At 42.8% G+C, this 23,705-nt stretch overlaps 1 protein-coding gene across 12 annotated transcripts in view; it reads left to right on the top strand.

Moving 5' to 3' along the window:
- The first annotated feature begins 11,281 nt into the window (after positions 1-11,281).
- Positions 11,282-23,705, top strand: part of FERMT2 (FERM domain containing kindlin 2) — a 75,479-nt gene continuing 63,055 nt past the window's right edge. For 6 of the 12 annotated variants that reach the window (XM_070593081.1, XM_070593080.1, XM_070593078.1 and 3 more), the window contains exons 1-2: positions 11,282-12,231; positions 13,351-13,516. In XM_070593081.1, the coding sequence (XP_070449182.1) occupies positions 12,007-12,231; positions 13,351-13,516 (391 nt within the window). In that variant the 5' untranslated portion in view covers positions 11,282-12,006. Of the gene's footprint in view, positions 12,232-12,855; positions 13,064-13,350; positions 13,517-23,705 lie in introns of those variants that run through there. The other 6 variants (XM_070593088.1, XM_070593086.1, XM_070593084.1 and 3 more) reach the window with 1 other exon arrangement.

The raw sequence follows: 23,705 nt of genomic DNA, 5'->3' as shown, positions 1-23,705 counted from the left end.
AGGATGGCAATTGAGGAGATGGGGAAGTCCAGGGAAGGCTCCCCGACCTGTGCTCCACCCAGCTTTCCAAATGATGGGACACACTTCAGCATATTTAAATGCTGATAAGAAGTCTCTGGGTTAAGGAGAGAGTCTGAAGACCCTGAGAAGAATAATCAAGAATTTATGAATTGGGAATAGGAGGGAATGGGATGTGGGGCACTGGTGGATTAACCTTTGATAAAAACATGAATGCCTCTTCTGCCTAAGGGCACCAATGGAGGAATGGGCACCGTGTACAGATGCAGGCAGGCTGAAGGTCTGGTAGCATAAGTCTAGGGACTTCTACCCTAATGGCTTCAATGTCCAATGGAAAGTAGGAGATGAAGTCATGGGAGAGCAAAGATGGGGCTAGGTTGGAAGGGGTGAGGGCCAACTATTCAAGGACAGTGGAGAAGACTGAAGAATGATTTTCCTTTTTTTTTTAACACTGGAAGAAAAAAGTCATGGCTTGAATTCAAATGATTTTCTCAAATGGACTCTCCTGGTGTGAAGATGAGGAGAGTATCTGTGTACATTGATGTACTTGTTTACAGCTCAAAGACCAGAGGGACCATGCTACTAAACATGAATGGGGCCCTGAGAAGCACATCCATATTTGTATGCAATGTTGATACTCTTGGTATTAATGGTCTCCAAGAGTTTAAATTTCTTGGAGGTGTGAGGGATTGGAATTGGCCACCCCAAGATATGTCTCTTTGGCATGAGGATTATTTTGGGCTGGTTACTTTTAAAAACTGCAGACATGAGAGAAACTCTGAAAAGTAGAATTTAACCCTTTGTAAAAAGACATTTACATTTGTGAAGGAAATCTCCATCTGTAAAGATGTCTCCCTCTGGGTACCAGGAAGAAGGAGGATGACCTTATCTCTAGAAACTCTTATCAGTGCAGAAGGTGGGGACTTAAATCTGCATAATAACCTTACTCTTGTTTACTGTACTTTTCTGGTAATCTCCCAGAACTGATTCCCCCCACCCCCAACAGCCTCCTTTGTCTTTAGCTGAGGATGGTATTTAAGGTAAGCTCTTCTGCCATTTTAGAGCGCTAGTCAGTTTTTCTGAGTGTCTCCCATGTATAATGTTATAAAGGTTTGTTTAATTTTCTCCTGTTATTCTGTCTCATGTGAATTTATTTCCATTTTCCAGCCAGAAGGACCCAGAGCAGGCAGAGGAAATGTCTTCCTCCCCTACAAGGCCTATCTGACTGGAGATGGTCAGCGAGAGGTCAGCGAGGTAGGTCAGCCCAGAACCCATGAGGCCTTTTAAGCAATGGTAAGCAATTTGGATTTTATGCTAAGTATGATGGAAAGCTGTTGATGTTTCTAAAGAGAAGAGTAAATGTTGTAATTTACAATTTAAAGGATCATTCTAGCTACTGCATAGGAAATAGACTGGAGCGGGAAAGAGCAGAGACAACTCTTAGGAGGCTATTGGATAAATAATCCAAGTGAGAAGAAAGTGGCCACGACTAGGGTGGTGATGGTGAAGATATAGAGAAGCGGATCAATTTGGGAGCTATTTTAGAGACAGACTAGTGTTAAATTAGTCACTGGAGGAAGAGTGGTAAAGGAATGTGGGAAAGCAAGGCTGACTCCTAGTTTTCAGGCTGAGCAAACAGATAAAATGGTGGTGTCATTTCCTGAGGAGGAAAACATTGGAGGGTTACCACTCCAGGAGGGGTCCTTTGCTCCCTGCAAGACATGCCAATAGCCAGGAGACAAGGCGGTAGGAGAGAAAGGACTTTATTACAGCTTGCCAGCAAGAAGGAAGATGGCCGGCTCATGCCTGAAAGAACCATCTTCCCAGAGCAAAGACTACAGGCCAGTTATACAAGGGCCAGTCTCCATGTGGGGGAGGTGGCTGGTCTCTGGGTGGGCCACACATCTGGTCCCAGTTCCTGCTAGTCCTTTGTTTTACTGGATATGCATCAGAGAATGGAGCAACTGCCCTACACCCTGCTCTTTCAGTTGTCATTGATGATGGCTATCAGCAAAGGCTCTCTGCCTGGGGGTCATCACATTCCTAAGGAACTCAAAAGAACAGAGTTATCATCTTAAAGCAGCTGGGAGGGGCCGGCCTGGTGGCACAGCGGTTAAGTTCGCACGTTCCACTTCTCGCTGGCCCAGGGTTCGCGGTTCAGATCCCAGGTGCGGACATGGCACTGCTTGGCAAAAGCCATGCTGTGGTAGGTGTCCCATGTATAAAGTAGAGGAAGATGGGCATGATGTTAGCTCAGGGCCAGGCTTCCTCAGCAAAAAAGAGGAAGACTGGCAGTAGTTAGCTCAGGGCTAATCTTCCTCAAAAAAAAATAAAATAAAATAAAGCAGCTGGGAGCGGCCATAATATCTACAGAGCATGTCTGGGCTAGTTAGTCAGAGGTCATTTAAAGTTACAATACAGTTTCCTTTCTACAATATGGCTTCCCTTATGCCAACTTGTGCTGAGGGGGCTGGCCCAGTGGCGCAGCGGTTCAGTGCCCACGTTCCACTTCAGCAGCCCGGGGTTTGCCGGTTCAGATCATGTGTGTGGACATGGCACTGCTTGGCAAGCCATGCGGTGGCAGGCATCCCACATGTAAAGTGGAGGAAGATGGGCGTGGATGTGAGCTCAGGGACAGTCTTCCTCAGCAAAAAGAGGAGGATTGGCGGCAGATGTTAGCTCAGGGCTAATCTTCCTCAAAAAGAAAAAAAAGAAAACCTTGTGTTGAGCCGGTATCAGGAGCAGGAATAGGTATTAGAGGAAAGTCAGTCTCATGCTGCACATGCTAGTTTGAAATGCCTATTACACATGGATCTCCAAGTTTGGAGCCCTAAGCACAGGTCTGGGCTAGAGATTTGGGAATGCTCAACGTAGGGGTAGTACTTTAAGTCTTGAGGCAGGAGGAGATCAGCTAGAGAGAAACTGCACATAGAGAAGAAAAGAGGCCCCGGACAGATTCCCATACCTACCACGCTGAATTTAGAGACTGGCTAGAGAAGGAGACAGCAAGGGAGACTGCAAAAAGAGGACAGAGAGTAGAAGAAAAGCAAGGAGACGGCGATTTCCAGCCTCCAAGAAGAGCAAGCCTTTCAGAAAGAGAGCAGACAGGCAGCTACTGCTGCTGAGAGCTTGAGTAAGAAGACGACGAAAGAAGCACCACGTCTTTACAACACACAGGTCATTAATGATAGTAAAAACCGCTGCAGTGGAGCATGGAAACAGACATCAATTTGGGGGTGAGCTAAAAAGTAATGTAGAGTTGAGGGAGAAGAGAGGTTGCATAGGCATCTCATTTAAGGGATCTCGTGTTCAAGGGGACCATAGCGGTAAGCAGGGAGTGGAGGAATATATGTGATCAAGAGAGACCTTCTCTTTCTCTAAATAGGAGATGGTAGTGACAAATAAAAATGGCAAGCAATAGGATATATTGGAATATATGAGGAAGCCATTTGGTGTAAACCTAATTCGGCCTGACCTTGTCTTTCCAAAAGGGCCTGACTGAGGTCGTTGAGCACGCATCGTATATCTGCTTTAGATATTCCCTATGGCAAGAGCCAAGGCCCTTTAGATAAAGGTGCAACTCCCCCCGCCCCCCCCCCACCAACGCTGGAATTTCCTTAAGGATTAAGCATCTTTCCTTAGGCTAGAAACTGATTGCTGCGCCCACCTGTGATCACCCAGCTCGAGACAATAGACTAGGCTCCTGCTACGCCCACTGAGATAGCAGACCCACTACCTGCTGTGTCCATCAGGCGCTGTGCCAACAGGGCAATCTTGTGACTATTGTGGGAGGGACATTTCAATCATATGTGAAACAGCCTGTTTGGGGGTATATAACCACGCTGTGCACCTCACTTCCTTGGTGCCCTTTCTTCCTTCAGGAAGAAAGGACCCAGGCCATGGTCCTCAGATTTTAGCTCAGAATAAACTCACCCAAATTTTCATTTATAGATTGGTTATGAATTATTTTTGTCAACAGTAGAGTCTGTTTATAGGGTGATGGCAATGATCTGGAAGCAAGCACAGAATCAGATGAAGCAAGAAAAATTGCTGATACAGGACTAGGGTGGATACCTGCAAGAGCACAGTTCTGCAGAGAGGATGGGATCCAGAAAAGAAGAGTTTATCTTTTAATATGTGCAAGCACACATTTTTCATTTGCTTACTAAGTTCTTAATGATTTATTTGTTGAATTTAGTTCGAGAGAAAAGATTTGCAGTGACACCTCCCAGGCACCAGAGCGCAATGTTCAGCTGCTGTCAGTCCTCTTTCACGTGAGCACCTTCTTAGGAGCAAGTAGATAGAAAGCACTTTTGTCCTTCCAATTTGGACTGAGTTGGCCCTAGGGCAATTGGCATTGTAGGTGACTTTCTGGTTTGGCTCTTTTAGTGGAACTGCAACTGCTGGTCTGGGAAGAAGAGAGGGTTTATGCACTTGAAGAGGACATTGTGACACAAAGCACAAAGGGTAGAGAGCATTTCTCAGAATGGGGGTTGGGAGTCAGCAGGTTACCTGCGGCCAAAATCTGGGAGGAGCCAGCTAGACAATAAATAACACTGAAACTCAGAGAGGCTCTGGCATGTTCATTAACAAGGAAACTCAGATCCCGTCGGAGTTTGTGCTGTGTTGTAGGAATTGACTGCATGAAGGCAGCTGTGGGGATTGGCCTCTTGGCCCGGGGCCTTCTGGTGATTTACAAGTGGTGGCTGTACTGTCCCCAGGCCAGCTGACCCGCAGCAGCACCCATGGGCTGGGCAAGTTGGCATCTGTGCTGTCACCACTGGCTCCCTTACGACCTCTGAATCTCTGCCCTAGTTGTACTGAAATAATCTCTCAGTCACATCCTTCCTTTGTTACATCCTGGCCCCAATCTGACCTCCTGGGAGGACATCCATCTGAACAGCACAATAACCCAGCCAGCCCCTGTCTCGTGGACAAAATGAACCCTGTTTGTCTAATTACGTTTGTGCACTAATTTGTGTATCCTGCTGTGCCTTTGCGCTTGTATAAGACGGTTGGGGCTTCCAATAACCCCATCCTATCCTGCACGCTGCTGTGTACTTCCTCTGCCTTGGCAAGGGCCACTCCAACTTCCCCCTGAACCTTTGGAATTATCCCAGATAATCCCAGAGGGATCCTGGTTTTAGTTTTAAGCAACTATTTCCCCCTTATAGTTTCCGTAAGTCTTTGCACATGCTCAGATCTCAAGGCGTCTTTGCTCCTGCAGCACCTCCAAATTACCATCCTATTTCTTCTTTCCTTTCACTGATACACTTCTCTTCTTTTCTTTGTCTCTTTGAAACCCATCTTAAGTCAGCTATAAAATTGTCCTCTGCGAGGTAAACAATGATTTTCGCCAGTCCTCACATTCTGCAATCTTAATTCTCCCGGACTTCTCTGCATCTTGGATACTGCTGACCACCTTTCCTTCCTGAAATGGTTTCTTCCTTCTTTCCTTCTTCCTTCCTCACTCTCTCCTTCCTTCACTTCCTTTCTTTCTCTTTCTTTTTTTGGCTTGCCTAACACGGGACCAACCTGCTTCTTTTCCCACCTCTGATCCTTTCTTCTCCATTGCCTCAGATTACTCTTCTTCTTGCTCCTGCCTTTCAGGAGCAGTTACCCAAGGGTCAGTCTCATTTTGGGGGGTTCAGCCATCCATTATGGCAGCCTCTATGTTAATGATTTCTCTGTGTGATGGTTCCTCTCACAACATTGCCAGGCTTATTTATCTAATTGCCCTCTAAATATTTCCACTGGGATATATGGCCTTCCCTCCAAGTTCAATATTTCTTTTTCAAAACACCTCATCTCTCCCTTGGTCCCTGAAATCCGCTCCTCCCAGCTTCTGTTCTCCAGTTCAGTAACTCCACTGTTCTTCCCAGCCGCCCAAACATGAAAACTTTGAGTCATTTCAAATCTTCTTTTTTCAGACCCGGTTTTTTTTTATTTGTTTGTTTGTTTTGCTGAGGAAGATTTGTCCTGAGCTAATATTTGTTGCCAATCTTCCTCCTTTTGCTTGAGGAAGATTCGCCCTGAGCTAACACCTTTGCCAATCTACCTCTATTTTGTATGTGGGTCACTGCCACAGCATGGCCACTGACAAGTGCTGTAGGTCCACACCCAGGAACCAAACCCTGATTGCATAAGTGGAGTGCACTGAACCTAACCACTAGGCCATAGGCCCAGCCCCTAGACCTGGATTTTAATCCTAGTTCTTCCATATACCAGCTGCATGGTTTAGGACAAATTATGTAACCAGATAACCAATCTAGCCATCAGTTAACTCACGTTAAATGAGGATAATCATAAAAACTCAGGGTTGTTGGGAGGAACCGTTAAAATGCCCTGCACAGCACTTAGAACAAAATGTTCAAAAGCTTTTGATAACAATTCTTTTGAAATTCTCTCCATCCCCTACCCCCATTACCTACCTTAGCAGCCAAAGGCTTTTTCTTACATTTAAATTATGGACAGATTCCAAACCAACTTTCTGGATTCTAGTCCCTAGCTCTTCCATTCCATCAGGCATATTTTTACTGGATTAATCTTATTTGAACATTGCTTTCATGATGTTAGTACTGTGCACCAACTTTTTAATGGCTCTCCATTTTCTATCTCCAAGTCTAAACCCCTGTCCCCCGTCTTCTGGCCTCACTCTGTGCTCGCTCTTCCCTAGAGCACCTCCTCGGCATTTCCTCCTTTCTTCTTCCTGGTGGTTGACATGACATGCTTACTTCTGCCTCATGATTTCACACACTCCTCCTCTCAGTAGGCCTCGTCCATCTCCTCCTTCAAACTGCTTTATCTTCTTCATAAAACGTTCCATGACTTCATTCATGAGCTTCTTCCAGAGGCTAAGTTATCACAGTCCTCAAAGTGAGTTTATACTTCACAGTTTAGTCATTAGAGTAACAGTTTTTCTCCCATCTGTTTTTTTTTTTTTTTTTTTGAGATTAGCCCTGAGCTAACATCTGCTGCCAACCCTCCTCTTCTTGCTGAGGAAGACTGGCCCTGAGCTAACATCCATGCCCATCTTCCTCCACTTTACAAGTGGGACACCTGCCACAGCATGGCTTGACAAGCGGTGCCATGTCTGCATCCGGGATCCGAACTGGCGAACCCCGGGCCGCCGAAGCGGAATGTGTGAACTTAACTGCTGTGCCATCGGGCCAGCCCCCTGATTTTTTTTTTATGAATCACTTTTTTAAATACTTGTTTATGAATGTTAAAAATAAACAAAAGATAGAAACAACCCAAATGTCTTTCATTCATTACTTGAAAAACATCTGGGTTGTTTCCATTTTTGGCTATAGTTAATATTTGTATACAACTGTTTGTGTGTATGTATGTTTTCAATTCTCTTGGATATATACCTAGGGGTAGAATTGCTGGGTTACATGGGAACCGTATTTAATGTTCTGAGGAACTGCCAAATTGTTTTCAAAACAACTGACCATTTTGCACTCCCACCAGTAACGTGTGAGGGTTGCAATTTCTCCATATCCTAGCCAGCACTTGTTATCATCTTCTTTTCTTTCATTCTAGTAGATGTGAAGTATTATATCATTGTGGTTTTGATTTGCATTTCCCTGATGCTTCATGATCTTGAGCATCTTATTATGTGCTTATTGGCCATGTACTTTTTGTTGTTGTTGTTTAGATTAGCCCTAAGCTAACATCTGTGCCAATCTTCCTCTATTTTGCACGTGGGACACCACCACAGCATGGCTTGATGAGTGATGTAGGTCTGCGCCCAGGATCCGAACCCATGAACCTGGGCTGCCGAAGCGAAGTGCGCTGGACTTAAGCACTATGCCACAGGACTGCCCCCGCTTATTGGCCATTTGTATACCTTCTTTGGAGAACTGTCTATTTAGATCATCTGCCCATTTTTAACTGGGTTGTCTTATTATTGAGTTGTAATAGCTCCTTATATATTCTAGATATGTCTCTCAAAAGATAAATGATTTGCAAATATTTTTTCCCATTCTGAGTTGTTTTTTCACATTTTTGATGTTGTCTTCCGGAATATATGCATTTTTAACTTTGATAAAATCCAACTTAGTTTTTCTTTTGTTGCTTTTGCTTTGATGTCTTATCTAAGAAGCCATTGCCTAATCCAAGGTCACAAAGGTTTACTACTATGTTTTATTCAAAAAGTTTTATAGTTTAGATCTTACATTTAGGTCTATGGTCCATTTTGAGTTAATTTTTGTATGTGCTGTAAGGTAGGGTTCTAATGTTATTCTTTTGGTGTGTGCATATCCTTTCTGAGTTTTTTTTTTAAACAAACCATTTTATCTGGCTGTGTACTCTAATTCTAGTCTAAACTTTTTTTAACTGAACATTTAAATTTAGTGTACAATTTATTTATTTATTTTTTCTTCTTCTTCTCCCCAAAGCCCCCCAGTACATAGTTGTATATTCTAGCTGTAGGTCCTTCTGGCCCTGCTATGTGGGATGCTGCCTCAACATGGCCTGATGAGTGGTGCCACGTCTGTGCCCAGGATCTGAACTGGCAAAACTCCAGGCCGCCGAAGAGGAGCTCCAACTTAACCACTCAGCCATGCGGCCTGCCCCGCTTTCTGATTTTTTAAATAGAAGCTCCCTGCATTAGACAGAATTTCCTTAGGAGCCTGTGACTGTTATATGTCTACATGTCTATCTCAGTGCCCTGCTCTGTGCTAAGCATACAGCGCTAACTGACTACCCCGTTTGTCTAAGTGTATGTGTGAACATTTCATACTTTTGTCAGGGGTAGAGCACTTCATAAGCTGCCGTGACATTTGAACTTAAATCAGAGGAAATTTTTTTTTTAAAGTGTCACCCAGCACAGTTTTCTGCAGTAAACGCAAGCAATGCATTTCTGTCCCCTTGAAGTAGAGATTTCACTGTTCTGTCAGAGCCCCTCTTTACCAGCCCCACTCCTGGCAAATCGTCCCTGTTTCTCAGTTTGCCAGTCCTTTTCTTGCTGTTTACAGTGACTGCCTACTTCTACCAAAAAAAGTGCCCCTGCAACTTGCATTTCCGTTCTTAGTCCATACTCCATGCCCCTAGATTTCTACCCCCTTAAACCTTAAACTTTCTATCCCCTAAAACCCCAAGACAGAGAATTCTGCCCGCTGGGTATTTAACAGAAATAATTCATTGCCTTTTATCTTGCTGGCCTCACATGGCATCTTAAGCACATTTTTAACCACCTGACACATTCACACTCACATAAACCTCTTATTTCTCCTATCCCTCAACCTCCCTTTCTTTCAAACCCAGTGGTTATATTTTTTTATTAACCTCTTAGAAATTCAAAGCACAGTTTAAGTGGGTTCAGAGAAAAAGCTAAAGTCAACCTGCAGATTACCAAGCCCGAGGGCTGCATTTGATGGCAGATCTGTGAGGTATCATTTGGTCTAAATCTAAGTCCAGTGCTTAGTACCTTATTTGGATATTGCTGCTTTCACTGCTTGAGCTGTTCTTCCAAACACTGGAGTTCTCGGCTCCTTTTCAGTATGATGTAAGTTCCATAAGTATTGCATTGTCTTAGAGGTTCCAGTGGGGGATTTCAGATAAGATTCCACATCTGAAAACACTGGAAAATATTAGGTGGAAGTAAACATTTAAGAAATGCACTTGAAGGTCTCACTTGATAAACTAGAAAAAAAATCCCAGTTTCAGAGATTCGAGTCTGACTCCTCTTTAATCTTCAAAGCAAGCAACAGCTTGAAATACTCAAAAAGAGGGCCTGAAGGGACCAGCTGCACCCACCCTAATCTAATTATTCTTCCAATGGCACGTAACGGAGGGTCACTGCCTTCCTGTTACTCTGCTCAAATATAAACTGATGATTTTCTAAAGATAGTAAAGTCTCTTATAAAGCTATAATTAAGCTATTTCAGATGTTAAGAAATGAAACTGTTATTTATGATATTAAGCCCCTCTCCCTGTGTCACTAAATGTACGAAACATGGAAGCGGGCAGCAGTGAGAGTAGTAGGCACTGTGGCAGGAGGTTGTTCAGAAAGTAACTCACTGGAGAGAGAGGACAGTTGGCTTCGACAAATTTGTCTGAAGGAAAGAGGCTATTCAGAAAGGACATGGATCTTTTTGGTTCTATAAGGGCTTGTTTGAGAAGCCATAGTTACTCGGAGCTTCTTGGAGCACTTGTGAAGGTCCTTAGGCACAAGTCTTAGCCTCATCCTCAGCTCCATTTTAAATCTCTATCCCTACACCTCCTGCCTTTTTTTTTCTTGTTCTGTGCCATTTATAATGTATGTATCTCACAGTTTATGCATCCTTATACATTGCCATACATCTTTTTGGGATAAGGTGTGGAAATAAACACGTAAAATTTAAAAGCCAGGATTTCTCCAATAATGAGCTTTCTCCGTGGGCAGCCCTGCTCTTTCCTTCACATTTGCGCCGATTTGGTACCAGCATGTTTTCCATTTTCTTTGTGCCAAACTATTTGTAAATTTGTGGGCAATGCAAAGAATTGGAAGTCCCGGCTCTCACAGAACTCATGTTTTACTGAGGGATATTAAAAAAACACAAAATGAAAGTCCTCCCAGGAGTCCAGAAACTGCTCTATCAGCTGTGTCTCTCCTCAAGAATGGAATGGCGTGTGCAGAGAAACGGATGCTCCATGCAGTTTGAGGTGTCGATAGAGAAGTCTTGGGTGCAAAGTGTTGGAATGTGTAGGAAATAAAGAAGAACAGAAGGGAAAAAGATGTCCCATGATCTCAACATACAGACAGCTTCTTAACTTAACTTAACTTAAGCTTCTTGATGTATTTCCTTCCAGTCTTTTTTCTGTGAATAAAGATAAGCTTGTGATTCTACAGCCACATGTACAGTTTTATACAGTTTCTTGCCCTAACAGGCAATTCTCCATTTTATTAAAAACATTTTCCTATATGTTTTCAACACCATGATTTACATAAACATTCCCTCCTCTCCAGACATTCCTATTGCTTCCAAGTGAACTATTTGGAACTCCGATGAGTAGAAATAATTGGAGAATGGGCCGGCCAAGGGGCACAGAGGTTAAGTTCACATGTTGCCGCTTTGGCAGCCCGGGGTTCGCTGGTTCGGATCCCAGGTGTGGACATGGCACCATATGGCAAGCCATGCTGTGGCAGGCATCCCACACATAAAGTAGAGGAAGATGGGCACGGATGTTAGCTCAGGGCCAGTCTTCCTCAGCAAAAAGAGGAGGATTGGTGGAAGATGTTAGCTCAGGGCTAATCTTCCTCAAAGAAAGAAAGAAAGAATTGGAGAGTGAAGAGACTACAAACTCAAGGCATCAATTTCTCCATGATGACTAGCTGAAAATACTCTAGTGGTTTTCCCTATTTTTTGTGCCAAACCTCTGGCATCTGACTAAATTTCTCTACTTTCCTTTCACTTCTTTATGGGTTCCACCCCTTTCTTGAGGCCTCTCTAACCTCGTTTCCCAATTGTGTTGATAAACGATGGGTTATTTGCCTGGTGGGTTCCTCTTCAAAGTGTTTGAGTCTTTTATGGCCCCTGGGATACCTTACTCCTGACCTAAATGTTTTGAGCCATGCTTTTGCCAGCGAGACAGTTTTCCTGGCAAGCTGTTTCCTTACAGAGCGCCCTGGAGAGCGCAGCAGTAGACAGGAAGTGTAAGTAAAGGGGCAAGCAGGACGGTGGTTCTCCATCACTCGTCAGTCCCAACAGGTACAGTTCTTTAGTTTCTCCCTGTACCTGCTGGCACCGTTCCAGAGTTGTTAAAATTCGTTCTAGGTGTGGCTGAGGGCGGGGTAGAGGATGCATATCCATCTAAAGCCTTAGTAGACTGTTAGTTCTAAGTTGCATATGAAAATACACAAATAGGTGCAGTATAAAGAGCTGGAGAGGCTGGAGAAAGTCTCTGAGTAACGCTCACTACACTGAATTTTTTTCCTCAAACAAGAGCATCGTAGGATGCATTTGACTCGCTGGTTGGAGCTTCCGAATGGGTTAAGAGCGCATGCAGACTCTCGGGAGTCCAGTAGGAGTTGCTGATTGTGCCGGACACTGCTTGCAAAGCAATTTTTGTGGTTCACCTCCCTCTGGGCTTTCGCATTCTTTTGTGGGATGTTCATGGAGCTGGCTTGGGCATTTACTTTTTAAAGATTTTGTGCCCCGAGCCCCTCTCTCCAGCTCCCGGAGCGCGACACTTCTCACCGCCCGGAGACTTCTGGACTCGCTCCAGGTGTGGGGAGGAGGCGAGGGGACTTTCTTCCCCCAAAACGACCTTGCCCTGGGAACTTCCTGCGGCCATTTCTCACGGACGAGCCCCCTCCCCCGCCTGGGAGCGCAGACGCCCACCGCCGCCGGGCCTTGCAAAGCCGCAGCCGCGAGCGCCGGAGGGAGTGCCCCGCCGCCCACCCGCGCCCCCCTGCGCCCCCCTCGCTCCCCTCCTCAGGTCCCGCTGCCGAGAGCCCGGATGTTGGATTCCATCCCTGCGCCGGGTCCTTCATTTCCATAAAAGGGCAGTGGCTCGCCGCGGCCGAGATTGCTGCCGCCGCGGCTCCCCGCCTCCCCCGCACAGCTCCCGTGCCGCCCCGCCCCCAGCCCGGGGGCCACGCGGACCCCCGACGCCCCCCGCCCCCCCGAGCGCGGCCCCCAAGGCGCTCCAGCCCCGAGCGCGGCCCCCGCGGCCCCCCAGCCCCGAGCGCGGCCCCCGCAGCCCCCAGCCCCGAGCGCGGTCCCCGCGGACCCCCACGCCCCGAGCGCGGCCCCCGCAGCCACCCCCCCGCCCCGAGCGCGGCCCCCGCGGACCCCCGCCCTGAGCGCGGCCGCGGGGACGTGGGGGAGGGGCGTGGGCCGCGCGGCCGGGGCGCGGGCGGCGGGGAGGAGGGAGCAGGCGCCCTGCCCGCCGGGCTGGACTGAGGGGCGGGGAGCAGGGGTGGAGCGCGCGGAGGGAGGCGAGGGGCTGCGCGGCCGGACTCCATTAGTCGCTCGGCCGGGAGCAGCGCGTCGCCGGCTGAGGAGGCCCCGGCCCGCCGCCGCGCGAGCCTCTGGCCGGGAGCGCGAGGAGCGCGGTGAGGGCCGGCGGGCCGGGGCGCGCGGCGGCGGGAGGTGCGGGCCGGGGCGGCGCCGCCGGCGGGCGCGGCGCTCGAGGGGCGGGGGCCGCGCGGGCCGCTAGGCGGGGGCGCTGGGCCGGGCGGCGGGCCTGGAGGGGGAGGGCCGCGGGCGCCCCGTCCTGCCCCGCCGCGGCCCAGCTCGGGCGGAGCCCCGGCCTCGCCTCGCGCCGCGCGCGGCCGCTTCGGTGGGCTTTGCCGGCCTGGGGGAGGGACGCTGACGAGATCCGTTTCCTCCGTGCGCGCAGGAAGGAGCCATGGCCCTGGACGGGATCAGGATGCCGGATGGCTGCTACGCGGACGGGACGTGGGAACTGAGCGTGCATGTGACGGACCTGAGCCGCGATGTCACCCTCAGAGTGACCGGGGAGGTGCACATCGGAGGGGTGATGCTCAAGTTGGTGGAGAAGCTCGGTGAGTGCCGGCGGCGACCTTCCGGACGGGGGGAGGGGCGGCCGGCGGTGGGGGAGGGCCGCTTTGGAAATCTGGCTCGGCGTCCCGCAAATACTTCAAGAAAGTAAGAGCTTTCAGTGTTTAAGCAAATGGACCTTTTCCTCTTTGCGTCTTGTTTTGTTTTGTTACTTTCTGAAATATTCATAATGTGGTGATTGCAGCCTCCCCGTTAATAAACTTAATTGCGTAGTTAACGGGAGAAAACACTTAGTTCTTCGCATTAAAAGAAATGGGAGTAGCGCGCAAGAGAACGCGACGGGGGTATCACAGGCTTGCGCTTATCAGCGAATCTTCAAAGGATCTGAAAGTTGGTGACGTTTAGCATGGAGGATGATGCAAAATCTATTTAAGAAGAAACCGTGGTGGAAAATTGCGGCTCCGGCGCCGGTGCGGAGCCTGGTCCTCGCGGGCTGCCCTCTCGGGAAGCTGTGTCGAGCGTTCGGTTTTTCTATTAATGACAAGCTAGTGAAAGAATTTTATGTGGAAAAGAAGACAGGATTAAACTAATTCGAGATTGAGAGTGTTTGCTCGGGTACAAATATATAGCGGATCGATTTTTAACTGACTCAGTTTTAAATATTCAACAAAATGAGGTATAAGAAAGTTTTGCAGTACATATTTTGTTTGTGATGGATAAAAACATTTTCAGCTGAAAGAATCAACTGAAATGATTCACTGGAGGATTTTATCACAAGATAAATGCCCGGAGGACAGTCTTGCTGAGCTTTAATGTGCCTTTTGTGTGTGATGCAGTTCTGATAAGGTGACGTGTGTGGCCTTGTCTTTTTAAGCTCTTTGCGGGGGATCTTGTTGAAACGCAGCATTCGTTGTTTAAGCTACTCTGGAAGAGTGGCGGAGTGGTTTTTGATCAGGAAATGCATTTTTAACCCGGGGATTGTTGTATACTTTCCATATACACTTACCCAAATAGTGCCCCCAAGCAATTTGCAAAATAAGACAGAATTCGTTTCGGTGGACGTTTTTTGTATCCTTGCAGGAAGTTTAATAATTCAAGGACCAAAAAGAAGCTCCTTACAAGACAGCCTCCTGCTTAGGACTCTGCGTTGTTTGACGCTGAGACACAGCCCCGGAAGAGAGCCCTCTGGGAAGCCCCTTGAAAATGAGATTTTGCTGTATTTTTTATACAATTAACTTTTGGTTAACATTGCTCTTAAGTGATTTGACTAAATCAATCGCGGTTTGCAAATATTTGTGAACCTTTTTTGTCCAGCAAGAAAATATCACGTGTAATTGTTGCTGTTTCTTTTGTTTTCAAAGGAAACAATCATTTGCATGCTTTATGCGTGAAAAATGGACCTTATCAATATACTGGTTTCAATAGGAGATATTTCTTATTGTGAGAAAGGAGCTGTTGAAGGTGACTGAGACAACTTCTAGTTCTTGAAAGCCAGTTTTTATCTAATTAAGTAATGGCTTCTGTATTTATATTGCATTGATTAGGACTGTTTGTTACAAAATTACAGGCAGAAATAGAAATACAGAGAATAAACTACTTGCTGACAGAACTGATACTAATTTTAAGTACCTATAAATCTTTTAATGTTGATGCATTTTTAATTTTTTATGCAGTGAAAAGAAGCCCATTAAGGTAGGAAATGCTGTGTACCTGGAAACCTTGCATCTATCTTGAACTGAACCAGAACTGACCTTCTTATATTTTGACTTCCAAATAGAAAGTGCTTTTCAGCATAATTCTGACTTTCCTGTTTGGTAAAAGTAGAGCTAAACTGTTGCTCCTGACTTTAGGATTAGGTGCTTTGAATGGAAAGCTGTTTTGTTACCTGTTGGCAAGTAAATAGAGGAGAAATTCAGGAGGGCAGCATTTAGAACTTAGGGACCAGGCCAATCAGATCAGAAAAGAACTTTGTAATTCTTCAGAGTTGCCTAAAATTGGCCTGGTCTGCCTTCTGAAAGCTTAAATTGTGTCATTGAGGGTATTAGAGGGCAGACTGGATGGCTACTTGTCAGTAGCTGAAGTCAAAGCAGCTTGCAGTGTCTAGATGAAAAAAGGAGTAGATGATAATAGGGGTGAGGTGGCACAGGGTCTCATGTCTCAAGGGACTGCAGAGCAGGGCTGGACAATTAGCTGAACCAGGCTGTTGTGGCCTTGGAGCAGTTACGGTGCCACGGCACAGAAGGTATCACAGCATTCACCTACGTCTTCAAACTCCAGATGCCAGTCTGATAGCCTTATTCTTATAGGAGTGTGTACGAATACCAAAAGATTTGTGTTTGAAGACTGTCTTCCCATGTAATCAGTGATAGCAGTTATTTCCCTTGGGTTGATAGATTCTGTGATGACTCCTCTCCTTGACATTGTGTTCAAATTTTGTGTGTAGTGCATGTGTGGAATTTTCTAGAAAGAGGCCTCTTAGCTTTCATTAGATTCTCAAAGAAGTCTATGAATAATGCTTCCTTAGTATGTGACAGCAACATCTTTGTATTTAGTTAGAATTTTATAAAGAATTTTGCACTTTAGTTAAGGTCGTTAAACCATGGTTCTTAGATTTATGGCTTTAAGTCAAAGATCTGAAAGGTCCCTTTTAAATCTTAGTGTAAAACGCATTTGTCGTTCTGCACTAATATTTTAAAAGAAAATAAAGAGTGTATACCATGAAGAAATGAGCTTTAGGAAATTATATCCTGACGTCACAGAACTTTTTGCATCAGTGACTTAGTCTAGGCTGATACTAGACAAATAGTCTCAACATCAAACCCCTCAGTGTTTAGACCTCATTCAGAAAATGAAAAATTATTTTCACCTTTTTATTTTCTGAAAACCTAGATCAAAAGTTTTAAATAGAATTTCTAAAATTTATTGCAGTTTATGTTAAAAAATTTCAATCCTGTATATGGCTTTTTATTTTAAACAAAAGAGTTAAAATATAAAACATCAGGGATAAGGATTATAAAAATAAGAGACCACAGAATAACATTAGAAAATAATTGTATTAAAAGATAAATTTTCTAAGGAAGAGGCCCAATTTTATGAGATTTCCTGATGTTCCTGTGGAGATCATTGAGAAGTATTAAAACTGTTCTATTCATTAGGGTTCAGAGCTTAGTCACTGTTGAGGATTCTAAATGCCAAAGAGATGCTTTTTTCACTGTATTGTTTTAGTATCACTTTATAAAAATTCTCCTTTTTTTTTTCTCCTGAGGAAGATTCGCCCTGAGCTAACATCTGTGCCAGTCTTCCGCTGTCTTGTGTGTGAGCTACCACCACAGCGTGGCTACTGACGAGTGGTGTAGGTCCATGCCGGGAACCAAACCCTGGCATCTGAAGCAGAGCGCACTGAACTTAACCACTGGGCCATTGGGCTGGCCCCTAAAGATTGTCTTTTTAAAGCCATGTACAATTAAATTTTTACCTTCCTGTAAAAATTCGTATTAGTTGGAGAGTGAGGAATTTATTTTAACGTGGAACGTGTAAATGGAAGTCTCCAGTCAATAGGTCAATGAGCTTAGAGGGAGGGACAGATTATGTGGCTTCTGTTTCCTCTAGCTCTGATTCTATGAGTAGAAGAATGTAGAAAGTTGGGTTAGAGCAAGATAAATAATCCAGAGAAAAAATGCAAGTTTGGGGACTCAGGAGTAATTAAAAAGAAATGTATGGGGGCCAGCCATGTGGCTTAGTGGTTAAGTTCACATGCTCTGCTTTGGCGGTCCAGGGTTTCACAGGTTCAGATCCTGGGTGCAGACATGGCACCGCTCATCAAGCCATGCTGAGGCAGCGTCCCACATAGCACAACTAGAAGGACCCACAACTAAAAAAAATACACAACTGTGTACCAGGGGGCTTTGGGGAGAAAAAGGAAAAATCTTTAAAAAAAAAAAAGTATATGCCGTAGACTTAGATTTGAGGAATAGGTTTCTGAATGTAGCCTTTAGAAAGAAGTCATCCTTGCTGTAAAGTGTGTCATGTTCTTGCCATAGCAGTGAAATAGAGTACCTTTACGTTGGAGTTTCATGTCAGGATTGAGTTAGGTTGTGAAATTAGCACATGTGACCAAAAAAAATAGGTTTTAATTAAAATTACCCTTAAAAATTCCTTAAAGTGATCATAGATTATGATATACATTCATTCCATCTCACAGAAGTGTAAAACAGCTAGTTTTTCCTTCAAAAACTTAAAAAATAAATTTCTTTAGTTGAGCACCAGATGAAGAAGTTGGCTTGCATTAGGGGCTTTGTTACACAAAAATACTTTAAATTCTAGGATCAGAGCATGGCAAGATGCACACAGGGAGAGAAGCATATGTAACTGGACAGCTCCCTTCTCGTACTTTTGCTTGGTGCTCCATGGGGAAGGTGTGCTTATTTAGTGGAATGGTGTCTAGCCTGTTGAAATCCTGTTTTTCTCCCTGAGTGCTTATGGTTGAATTCATGGAAATAAAATGTCTACATAACGCAACCTCACTGCATTCATAGTGAAATATATTAAAATTATAAGAAAATTTTTAAATCTTTTGAAATAGAGTGGGAGAAACACCTAATGGTGAAATCCTGTATATTAAAGTGAATTACAATTTTAGTTAAATATGTCCTGTCTACCAGCAAGTTTACTCAGTGTTTAGAATACTGTTAATGATCCATAGGAATTGAACATTGAATTTTATCTATTTCTTAGCAAATTTTAAGCTCCTTAAAAATAGAGGACAGCATGTGAATTTTACTAGAATTCTCATAGCACCTAATAAAGTATGGGCTATTCCTTGGATACATTATGTGTTGTTTGCTGCCATGTTTTATACCCTGTTTTAAAAAAAATCAACAAATACCCTTTGATTCCAGCTAGATTTATAAACATAGGCACTGAAAAGACTATGTCTGATAGCTATTGAAAAAAACAGAAAATTTGAAGTTTCACCTTTTATCTTCAACTCTATTTTTTGAAATTTCAGAGTTACAAGTTCAAGAATAATAGTGAACACTGTGTAATCTTCATCTAGATGAGCAGTTAGCATTTCGCCATTTGATTTCTCTGCACACATGTTTTTGAACCATTTGAGTAAGTTGAAGACATGATAACCCTTCATCCCTAAATACTTAAAGTACGTATCACTTAAGAACAAGGACTTTCTCTTACATGTTGCCATTCTCAAATTCAGGAAGTTTGACATTGGTTCAATACTATTGTCTAATATGCATCCATTTTGAAATTTGCCAGTTTTTCCAGTACTGGCCTTTGTTTTTTCCCATCCAGGATCTCATTCCACATTTAATTGTCAAAAAATTGGCCTCTACTTAATCTCCTTTAATATACACAATGGCTGCCGAGTTTGGAACCACAGGAGAGTGTGTAATAAGTGGTTATTACTATTAGATTAATATACGTGTAAAGTAATAGTACCTGTTTGCACACTTTATTGCCACCCTGTAGAGCAGTTCCTTAGCCTTTGTCTCTCAAGACATTATTTTACCTTTTTTGGTAAGATTCTTTACCAGTGTGAGTTTCACTTTAGAATGATATATGTGTTTTTTTTAAGATTTTATTTTTCCTTTTTCTCCCCAAAGCCCCCCAGTAAATAGTCGTGTCTTTTTAGTTGTGGGTCCTTCTAGTTGTGGCATGTGGGATGCTGCCTCAGCGTGGCTTGATGAGTGATGCCATGTCTGCGCCCAGGATCTGGACCAGAGAAACCCTGGGCCACCAAAGCGGAGCACGCGGACTTAACCACTCAGCCACGGGGTCGGCCCCCAGAATGATATTTTTATAGGTTCTTTTTCAATACTTTATCTTTGAATTTCAGTTTTCTTCTTAGCGTACTATTAGATAAGGTATTGATAATATTTTTAGACATCATTGGGTATAGATTTCCTGTAGTGTTGACTGTCTTCATACTGTGGTAGAAGCTAATGGATACACAGAATAGTAGGAAACAACATTCTGGCCTTGCCACTTGCTGGTTTGTGTGATCTGAACAGCTAATCCAACCTGAGTGTGTTTTGACATCTGTAAAATGGCAATTAAAAAAAAACTTTCTCATAGGTCTTGATGAGATAGTACATATGAAAGTACATTATATAATGCGTGTGCTATACAAATGAGAGTGACTGTTTTCTCAGTGATGTTGAAAGTCGCTGAGTATACTGAACTGGGGGAAAAAAAAACTTTTAAAAGGAGTTAAAATGTAAATTAGACTACTGGACTTTAGTAGGTTTCAGTAGTGGAGGGTGTACTCCTCAGAAGGAGCTTAGTCTGGAACTGCTTCGTGTTCTCACCCCTAATCAACAAGAGACATACCTCTCATTCCACCCTTCCTCTCGCTTCCAAACACACACCTGCCTCTGTAATGTAGCAAAGAGCTATTTAACTACTGTTTTCATGAGATTTCTGAAATGGAATGGAACTGTAAGTGGATCATGGTATTCCAGAGATTTGAAAAATTTATAGCCATGCAGCCTTTAGTAGTAAATTCTTCACTTCATGCATTTTATAAGAGCAATGTTTTCTATTCAGTTATAACAAAGGAATGATATAAAGATTGTTTCTTGGGGCCGGCCCCGTGGCTGAGTGGTTAAGTTCACATGCTCCGCTTCTGTGGCCCAGGGTTTCACTGGTTCAAATCCTGGACATGGCACTGCTCATCAAGCCATGCTGAGGCAGCATCCCGCATGCCACAACTAGAAGGACCCACAAAAAATACACAACTTTGTACCAGGGGGCTTTGGGAGAAAAAGGAAAAAAATAAAACAATCTTTAAAAATAAATTAAAAAAAGAAAGATTGTTTCTTGGCACATGAAAACGTTGGGCCCATTTAGAAACTAATGAAAGTGGTTTCACAGAAAAGCTAATGTATGCAGTATTTTTATTTCAATAGTTATTTTACTGAAGCAGAAATAATGCTAATACTATGGTACATTACAAAATGGTGTATATATATCCAGTGTGAAGTAAACAAATATTCTAGAAGAGTATTTTAAAGTAATTTTCTTTATTTGAGATGTGACTTTCTACAGTTAAGTTTGTGGTTACAAATTCGTATCCATTATAATTCAGTTGTATCAAATTATTTGCATAAATTTTTTTTGTTTTTTTCTTAATGTCAAGCTTACTGAAATATAATTTACATACAGTAAAATTCATCCTTTCTAGTATAGTGTGCAGAGTTGTGACAAACATATATGGTCATGTAAAACTGCCGCAGTGAACATGCAGTATTTTCCAACACTTCAAAAGGCTTCCTTGTGTTTCTTTACAATCAGCCCATCCCTTCAACCCCAGTTCCTGAAAACCACTGATAGTTTGCCTTTTTAAAAATATATTATAAATTGAACCATACAGTATGTAGCTTTGAGTCTGGTTTCTTTCACTTAGCATAAAACATTTTATTTTATTTAAAAAACTGTTTTTTAGCTTAATACATTTTAGAAGCATTCCTGTGTGTGTGAGAGAGATTTTTTTACTACTGAGTAGTAGTCTCTTCTGTGGATGTACCACAGTTTAGCCATTCACCAATTGAAAGGCATTTGTGTTGTTTCTAGTTTGGGGAGATTATGAAAGGGGCTGCTTACATTTTCATGAACATATGTTTTAACTTCTCTTGGGTAACTTGAACAGTGGGATTGCTGGATAGTATCCTAAGTATATGCTTAAGTTTATGAGAACTGCCAAACTTTTCCAAAGTGGGCATGTCTTTTTGCATGCCTGTCAGCATTGTATGAGAACTAAGAAAATTTGTCAGAGCTCCGATTGCTCTGAGTCCTCCCTAGCACTTGGTATTATCAGGTGTTTTCATTTTTGTTTAGTTTTAGTCAATCTGATAGTGGTATGTCGTGATTTTAATGCATGGTTCCCTAATGACTAATGATGTTGGGGAGCTTTTCACATGCTTATATTCCGTCTGTATATCTCTCTAGTGAAGTGTCTTTATATCTTTTGCCTACTTTTTAAAAATTGTATTGTTTTCTTATTGAGTTTAAGAGTTTTTAATATATTTTAGATAGACATCTTTTAACAGATACCTGTTTTGCGGTATTTCCTTCCAGTCTGGCTTGTCTTTTCATTTTTCTTGTCACACTGTCTTTCAAAGAGAAGAAGTTCTTACTTTTCATGAAGTCCATTTTATCAATTTTTTTCTTTTGTGGATTGGGCTTTTTAAAAATTGTCATATGTAAAGAATCTGCCTAATCAAGGTCGCAAAGATTTTGTCCTATAAGTTGTATCGCTTCTATCTCCTTTTATATGTTAACAGGGGGAATATGGGGGTATAGTAATGATTATGTATCAGAAAGGAAATAATTGCATCAGATCAATTTAAAATAATGTAATTACAATTTTAATTTGATAGAATCTGAGGTGTAAAATAGTCCAGTGAAAACTGATTTATCATCATTCTACTAGAAAACTTAGAATTTTAGAACTTTAACCATAAAAATGGACCTGTATTAAAGCATCTTTGAACAGTCAAAAGTTTCAGGGGTTAATGTTATAGAAAGAATTAACTAGGTCTGAGTTCTGGTCCTAGCCGTACCACGTAATAGCTGTGATTTTTTTTTTTTTGCCTTTTCAAAACAGGGTTTTCACTGTTGAGAATCTCATTGCTTATCTGTACAGTGTAGATTAATACAGAATAAGCCTTCATTTAAGTTTATTCCCTTCCCTTTCTAATGTTATTAGAGTTCTTTGAAAATTGTTTTTCAAATATGGCAACTCTAAGCTAGAAGATATTCTAAAACAATACTGTTGTGGATAAAGGGGTCATTATTCAAATCCTGGTCTACTTTTCTTCGTTGAGAATATTACATCATTTATTCATAGTGACTCACCTAGTTATGTAACTACATGGTAAAATGTTGTGAAAATTTGAAATGTGGTATTTTCTCTCAGTTTCAATAATTTCTGCTTCTAAGTCAGTTAGTGTTTATAGGAGAAGCAGATAAGCAATAAATGGTTAAATTGTGAGGTTTACATTTGGATTTCCTTTCCTTTTACAATTCAGTTTTCAGACTTGATTATCTGCTACTATCTGATGGTTGTATGAAGACCAGCCAGCTTCAGAGTCTCCTTAGGCGACCCTTCCACTGTTTTCAAGGTTAGGGAGCTGATAACCTCCCACCCAGAGGAGGTGACATCTGCTTTCGAATCTGTAGTGAATCTTTTCCCAGGTATTTAACTGTCTTATTTTTATATTATGCTGTAACTAAAGACTACATCCAGCATTTTAAAGATCAATTGTAATTTCAAAGCATCAGTGTAGTGATGATTTTGATAGTTTTTTCTTAATGGAACACTCAGGGTTATGAATAAAACACCAATAAAGTACCAGCATTATTGATCGTAGGTGAAGATGTCCACTGGTTACAAACCTCCCAGCTTAATGTTCCTTAATGTAGTTCTTAAATTTTATAACCTTTGAAATTACAAATAACTTCAAAAAAAGCAAACAATTGCTGTGTTGATTTAAAGTTTTGTTAAATTGTTGATGAACTCTGTTGCTGTGATAGAAGGCTCCCGTTGTGGAGCATGGACTGTGGGGGAGGGGGGAGCAGCCTACTGTGTCACAATCCTGACTTGACAGTGTTCTAGCTGAACAGCCTTGCACTGTGTGTGATCTACCTGTCTGTGCCAGGATTGCTCATCTGTAAAGTGAGGATAGTACTAGTACCTTTGTCGTAGAATTATTGTAAGAGTTAATTTAGTTAGTACACATGGAGTGTTGAGAACAGCTTCTGCAGCTGTGACGACGATGATGAGTGCCGTCCAGTCTATTTTAGTGGTATGTGAATTTTCTCCTTTTACTGAGCCAGAGAAATAATAGTATTTTATAAAAAATTGAGAATGTGTCTTTTGTAAAGGTATGTACTTATTCTCTACTACGTTAGGAATGTGTTTTAACTTTATTGTGCTATCCTTTGTCATTATTGGTAATATAAAGTATCACGAAGATGTGTTATATACAAAATTATAGATAAACTATAGTAAAATGAAGGTTATTTCCAATACATTTAATATTTTGGTTTGGTTAAATGACTTCTTTAAAAGGTAAACTTTGTTAGTGTTTAAAGCTTAGTCTAAGATTTGGCCACTTATAGCTATATATGACCTTGGCATGTTATTTTAACCTCTCCTGATTATTTAATCTCACTTAACCTTAGTTTCTTTCTCTGTTTCTTGGAGTTAATGTA

This window comes from Equus przewalskii, chromosome 25, assembly GCF_037783145.1.
Source record: "Equus przewalskii isolate Varuska chromosome 25, EquPr2, whole genome shotgun sequence".
Taxonomy (NCBI): Eukaryota; Metazoa; Chordata; class Mammalia; order Perissodactyla; family Equidae; genus Equus; species Equus przewalskii.
This window is presented reverse-complemented; position numbering and strand designations above follow the sequence as displayed.